This window comes from Cheilinus undulatus, linkage group 6 (assembly GCF_018320785.1).
Source record: "Cheilinus undulatus linkage group 6, ASM1832078v1, whole genome shotgun sequence".
Classification (NCBI taxonomy): domain Eukaryota; kingdom Metazoa; phylum Chordata; class Actinopteri; order Labriformes; family Labridae; genus Cheilinus; species Cheilinus undulatus.
This window is the reverse complement of record NC_054870.1, coordinates 31168736-31176083: the sequence shown is the minus strand read 5'-3', so window position 1 is coordinate 31176083 and position 7348 is coordinate 31168736. Positions and strand designations below refer to the sequence as shown.

General features: G+C 36.9%; 1 protein-coding gene across 1 annotated transcript in view; it reads right to left on the bottom strand.

The window, feature by feature from the left end:
- Positions 1–4136: 4136 nt before the first annotated feature.
- Positions 4137–7348, bottom strand: part of LOC121510864 (protein bicaudal C homolog 1-like) — a 104814-nt gene continuing 101602 nt past the window's right edge. The window contains exon 21 of the mRNA XM_041789177.1: positions 4137–7061. Within this exon, the coding sequence (XP_041645111.1) occupies positions 6934–7061 (128 nt within the window). The 3' untranslated portion in view covers positions 4137–6933. The remainder of the gene's footprint in view (positions 7062–7348) is intronic.

Below are 7348 nucleotides of genomic sequence, written 5' to 3'. Positions count from 1 at the left end.
GAGAGTCTGATATTTTCTCTCTAAAAGCTTTTCTTAGAACTATTTTTTTGATGCAAGTTGGATACTTATGGAAAAAAATGTGCACTTTGACACAAAACCTTCTCTCCAACATCTTTCCATTGCTTACACACCAGTATTTACATCCTGTCCGGTTTTGTGACATTAACATGAAGGAGTGGTGTGGTGTTTACCTCTTAACCTCGCTGCTGTGGAAAATAATAACAGGAGAGAAAGTGAGTGAGTCACAGAAACACAGTTCAGTGGCTCCACCTGTTCCTGTCAAGCTTTAATTTGTCTTGGATGAGAGTCTCTCTCTCTCTCTCTCTCTCTCTCTTTTGATTGGCCATCTGAACATTAATTTACTTCCATAAACACAGAGACATGTGGGTGAGGCTTGGAGCAGTTAATATGATCATTTATTACATGGAAAATTAAATAAGCATCCTGACTTAGGCAAAATAAGGGCTGACATTTCTGCCGTCACACACACAAACATGCAGACCTCTGAGGGTCCACATTTAGAAAAACTGATGTAACATTAAGATAGAATAGATATCAGAGGGGACACATGCCTATGAAGAGTAACATTAGAAATCCTTTCAGTCTCATAAGAGCAGTTTTGAAGCATTAAATCACTTAATAATTTTTTGTTTGACATGCCTGTTAGCATCAGTTGCTGAGTAACCATGCCACTGCCCATGGTTCATCAAAGTAATTTAAAGTGACAACACTGCCCCCTTGAGGTTTACAAAAACAATGTTTTGCAATGCACATGAAAGAACGATAAAACAATGCATGAAATCAGTCTGTCATCTGTTCCTTAAACTAGGCAAGACCGTCCATAAGGGGAATAAAGGGGACAGCTTTCTGGAGCCCAGCCAAATGGGGGGCTCATGGAGGTTAACAAAGTCATGATACAAGTTTAGCTGTAAAACCATAATTTATTTGTAGTCTGAATAATAACCACTTTTATCAAAGGAACAACAACAACAAAAAAGAAATAGTTTGATTTTTCTGTGGTACAATATAGCCTTTTAAAAAAAGTAAAGCCATTTTCTTAAAACAGAGTAACCCTTTAACTGTGAACAATGTGGCACACTGAACTAAATGATTGAAGAAAGTAAAAATTTCCTAGCTATGCCATAATGTGCACACACTTAAGGATGCCAGAGAATATGGTAGAAGGAACTGAGAAAACTTTAATGGAAAATAATAAAATGATTCTGAAAAGAGGACACAAAAATGGCAAAAACTGCAAAGAAGTTGCAAACATGGGCAAAAAGTGGCAATAAAGAAGCAAAAAATGTAAAATAAAAAAAAGTGAAAAGCAAAAAAAATGGTTAAATAGTGGCAAAAATAGGCCAAAGTAAAAAACAAAAAAAAAGATTAAAAGTGGCAAAAAAAAAAAAAAAAAAAAAAAGAAAAAAAAAAAAAAAAAATTGGGAAAATAAATGGAAAATGGCAAAATTACAAAGAAAGTTAAAAGTGGCAATAATTAACCTTGCAAAGGCTCTGCCCTTTCCCAAATGCTGTGTATTAGTGGTTTTCCAGATGGATGTCTTTCACACATCCATCTGGCATGCTGGGATAAATAACAGTAGGATAAAGGGGGAAAAGTGGCAAAAGGGGAGGAAAATAGCAAAAATGGGATTTAAATGGCAAAAAGAAGTGGTTATTATTGGTGGAAAGTGGCAAAAAGTGACAAAAATGGTTGAAATTGTCAAGAAAGGTTGATAAAAGCAAAATTGGGTCACAAGTGGAAAAAGGTGGAAAAATGTGGAAAAGGAATAAAGGGTTTAAAGTGGCAAAAACAGTAGCAAAAAGAGGGATAAAAAAGTAGCAAAATGGGTGCAGGGGGCCTAGTGGTTTCAGGCACGCCCCATATATGTGGAAGGCCCAGGTTCGAATCCGGCCTGAGGCCCTTTACTGCATGTCTCTCCCCTGCTCTCGTCCCTGTTTCCGGCCCTATCCACTGTCCAAGGAAAATGAGTTTAAAGTATTGGAAAGAAGTTGCAAAATGGGCAAGAATTGTGTTAAACGGGGTTACAAGGTAGCAAAAATGAATAATTTCATCATCAGAACCCAACAATAGATTCACTTACTTTTCAGCTCCAAAATTAAGTTACTTTTAGCTAGCACTAATTCTACTGATCCAACACACGTGCATTGATACTGTCAATAAATCACAACCGGGAAGGGCCTGTTCTCTAGGTTGTCAGGGGCCCAGCCAGCTCTGTGGGCCCGACTGAAACTAGGTTGTGGTGTTCTTTCATCTTTCTGAGCTGCTCATATTAAATAAAAGACAATGACAGGGATTAACAAACATAAATAGGAACAGCTAGTAAAATATCTGTGATAACACTTAAACAAATGATTTTCACATTTGAACCCTTTATCTGGCAGTTAATGGATTATATGACCCTGATAATCCTGGAAAATTACAGAGAGGAAGAATCCAAAAATGCTAAAATGCATTTTTCTGTCTCTCTCACAGCGCTGTGGCCTTAGGAAGAGAGACTGAGCTTCAAATGAACCAGTTTCTCCTGTACTGCTGTAATACAGTATTTAGATGTCAGTTAGACCAGATGGATTGAGTTGATCCTGTCTATGTGGATTTGAGCCTCTTGTAGGCATGCATGGCACAGTAAACACATGACATAGCTCTCAACTTGCAGATAAAGTGATTAAAGATAGTGGCTTAAAAATTACCTCATATTCAGCCACACAGTTTGAAATATTTGGTGATTTTGACAATGTGCCCATGTGCCTTATGTATACAATCATTTTCCCCAAAAAACTTGAACTGTTCTGTTGCCTGTTTTGGCCAGGACAATCTTAAACAAGATATTTTAACCCTCTGGTATCACTTTAATATCCAATGTTTAGGCCAGTAAGGAAAAATGTCTGTAACAAAAACATCCATGAAAATATCACATATCAATATTTCTTTACCAACTTTTTTTTGGTGAAGCCTTCTAATCAACATCAGTCCTGATCAAAACTACCTTATATTTAAACATTATCAGGACTTTAACCCTTAAAAATGCCTTTTTGGTTACATAGAGTCTCTGTTGTATCTCTGTGACAAAGCTATTAGGAATTTTTTTTGACAGATTTATCCAGTGTGTTTAAGTAAACTGTATCATGGACAATTTTGGAAGTATTAATGTAGCGCTGACTGACTTTCAAGATTGATCTAGAAATAAATCTTATTATATAATATTTTATTTACTAAAGAAAGCCTCATTTGGGGATAATGCCCATATATTATATTCATACCAGAGTTAGCAGAGTTTCTTTTTTGTATAAATACAGACAAAACTAGAAAAGCACTCGGAGAGCGCAGACCTCCGCCATTAGCCCTATCTCCCAATAGTAACGAATCCTGTAAAAAATTCCTGAATCCAGACAGTGATCCGGATCACTCCCAAAATCTGATCAGTTCTTCCTTATGCCATTTCTAACATTTCCTGAAAATTTCATCAAAATCTGTCCATAAGTTTTTGAGTTATGTTGCTAACAAACTAACAATCAAACCCTCCCGATCACATTTACATTTAAAATTCAAACATTGTGTACTTTTAAAAGGTACCCTGCATATGAAGACACACTGACCTTACCACTTTAACAACAGTGTCTCACATGTATTCTGTTGTAATTTCTACATTATGAGAAAATAAAAAAAGTCCCATGCAGGTTGTCACTGTGCCCAATGTGTAGTTATGCAAAATCTCTACATCTTTACCCAGAGTGCATTGCAAAAAAATGTCAGCATTTTCCTTAAAATTTATAAATATAGATTGTATCTCTGTAGAACCAACATAGAAGAGCACAAATTTTAATCCAATAAGGTCAACATGCCTTCATATGCATGGTTCACTTTAACAACCGTGGTTGTTTTTAAATATAATGTAAAATATTTGATTTTGATCATTTTAAAGCCTCAAATTTAACAAATTCTTACTTTTGTAGGAAAAACACTACTTCATGTCATATTAAAACACTGGCTGAAAGAGGTTGTTCAATTCCATCTATTAATGTTAACGGTCTTTGACTCCCCATCATCTAATCACCTAATCATCAGTGTAGAAATTGTATATGAAAAGAAGAAAACAGCATAAAAGGACTTTGTTTGCATACATTTATTACTTTCATAATATCACTTGAATGTTTGAACCAACATTTTTTTTGCCTGCTTGACAATGCCTCCTGTTTATATCTGCACTACAATAGAGACAGAATAACAATAGCATCAACAGATGCCACAATGAACAGAGCTTTGGCCTCATAGCATTGTTTATACATAAACTCCTCTATGGAACTGTGTGCAGAATTGTACCTTTCCCACACTCGAACAATGGCTGTATATGATGAAAAAGTTGTACAAATGTGTAGTATTCCATCATTTCCTTAGTGGTTTGCATTTACTATAAATGTACCATTTGATTGCAGTACAAAGACTCCTTCAAAATAATCCCTTTGGGAACAAAAACACGACTAACACAACAAATCAAAGACATCATAACGAAAGTTTTCTATGGAGGGCAGAGGAGCCAAGCTGGTAGTAAACGTTTTGTCTTGATGAGGCCCTTCAATGATCTGTAATTAATCTGCAAAAAAACATGCACCAATAATTCTTTTTTTAAACAACATTCACTTGATAAGACAAGAACCTCTTTTGCCCTCCGAGCAAACACATCTGAAACAAGGCGAAAGATGAAAACAAATGTCTGCTAGGCAGGAACACGAGTCACAGCACTTGGAGAATCAGTGCTCAACAGTTTTTAATGTAGTACCATGATGAGTGAGGGCGAACTGGCCCCGGGTTTCTTCTCTTTATTAACAATCCCTTTTTAAGTTTCTCACTTCTTCTTGTCTCTTTCCTTTAGACTTTGAAGGAGAAATAAAAGACAATTACCTGGTTGACATTGGCAACCGTGTCAGATAATTATTCAGTTACTAACTTGACAACCACATTGAGAATGGCTCAAATCAGGTGCAAGGGAAGTAAGGAAGTGGCTAAAGTGAACATGATAAGTTGCTCTACAGAGGTCAAAAATCATCCCTTTTTCTTTTCATTTCTGCTGGATAAATTTATCACGATGCACAGCCATGTGCTGCATACCAACAACACTTTACTATGATTAGAAATTCTTTAGTCATTGCCTTTTACTTTAACTCCAAATAAAACACATCTCTAAGAAACTAAGTATGAAGAGGCACTTAATTGCACTTAAAACAAAATGCTCCCTGGCTTCATTTTTGTGATAAATCTCACGAACTTCACAATAAAGAACACTTGAGTTATCCAAAGTTAATGAACTTCAGGAAAAGGATGTTTTCCTTTTACAACATGTGACCAAACATAATACAGGAGCTCAGAACAATAAACACTGCTCCTGCATACACAAGCCTTCTTCTTCATTAAACACTGCTTAACCAGGTCTTCTGGATATTTGATTGCACGACTGATAAGAGCATTACAGATTTGGATTTGTTTTTATCTGAAATCTCAGAGTCCTTCAGAAGACTTTCATTGGCTATTTTTTGCTTCTTGTAGAAATGCTTGTATAAAACCATCTTGGCTGTGAATAAACTGCCTCTTTGTGTGATGCACCTCCTATCTGGAGAGTAAGGTCAGAAAATATTAGTGTTCTTAATGAAAAATCTCCCTGCTGAAAAATGACTTATGTACATTGGCACTTTCTGCCACAGAGGCCTGGCCTTGCTCTGTTGAGAGGTCTTTACAGGCAGACAAAAAAAGGCATGCCGCTATGGCAGAAAATCCTGAAGATGTGGAGGAGTTAGATTTTCGGCGTACAGAAGGGGCCACAGAGAGGCCAACTATGACAAATAACAGATGAGACAAAAAGAGCATGTAGTATAAACAAACAGAGGAGGGAAACCACAGAAAGATGCCTGCTGACACAATCAGAGAGAGGCCTGTAAAGCTCAGCCTAACTGCCTCATGTCTGCTGCTGTCTGATGGCACAGCCATGAAACGGCTCCACAGAATAAAGGGCAAGGGGGGAAAAGTAAAAGAGACAAATAATCTAATTACAAAATCATAGAAACTCATTCATGAACGTATAAAAAATACATATGTAAACTGATTAAACATCCCACCCACTCCCCTAAAATGGTAATAAAACAAAAACAAAATCATAATGCATAATGAGTATAAAATATTTGATTTTTTTGTCTACAAAAACAAACAGACTGTGGTTGGACAAAAACACTGACATCAGAGGAATGTCCACCAATCAGAACACTTTAAGGCAGCTGGTTCTCACAATGACACCTCCCTTTGGTTTAAAGTTAATGACCTAGTTTTGTACATCATTTGGTGTCGCCCTAATCTCATCGGTTAAGTGCTTCCATTTGGTTTGGTACAAAATGCATCTGTGCTTTAAGTCAATATAAAAATGCATAGTTATTATTATAATTAATTCAATCTAGGGAATTATTAATTAGGCTTTCACAGGCAAAAGTCTAGTATTATTAAAGTGCATGTCACTGATACAACAGCATAATATAAATGCAGGTAGCATCAATGTGTAAAATGATTGTACTAATCATTCTGCCTGTTCCCTTGAACTAAACGTGGACAGAAACACTGGACAGTACCCTTCATTAGAACCAGAACAACAACCTTCATATAAAAATGCTCCACAAAGACACAACAGCTGTGTGTGAAGCGAACACTGAACCTCACGTTTCTGAGAAATCCTTTTTTTTCCTGTTGGCACTTTAGGTATAATTATGGCTTTTTGTAGTACATTTACATATATACTATATGGCAACAACATTCTGAAGAGTCTTGTTCAGCTGAAGCTGAAAGAAGGTAAACATCTGCTGAAACATGGGTGTCTCAGGCACAGAGACATACAAGAAGCTGGACTCCATCATGGATGGTTCTGAGAGGCTTGGCGTCTACCACCGCCCGCTGATGCTGGCCATGTCTGCGTGAAACTGACGGGAGAGGCGGCCGCTTGCTCCACCTTCCAGGAAGGAGGACCTGATGGGTGGCTCAAAAAGCTTCCTACGGTTCTTGTTTAGTTCTGTAAAAAACACAAATAGACAAAAAATAGCATTAGTAGCAGCAAAGACAGAACAGTTTTTTACACCAGATTTCAGAGGTGTAGCTGTGTTGGAGTTGCAGTGGGACAGAGGGAGATGCAGAAAGAGAGAAGAGGGAAGTTTGAGTCCAGTTATGGACCCTAACTCTGACATCTTGCCATTAGCACATGATCCAGTTTGTGCATGTGTATGTATAACATAAAATAGTATATCTACAAAAACATTTTCATAATCTTATAATGTAAACTAGAAAAACAAAACTGCACAA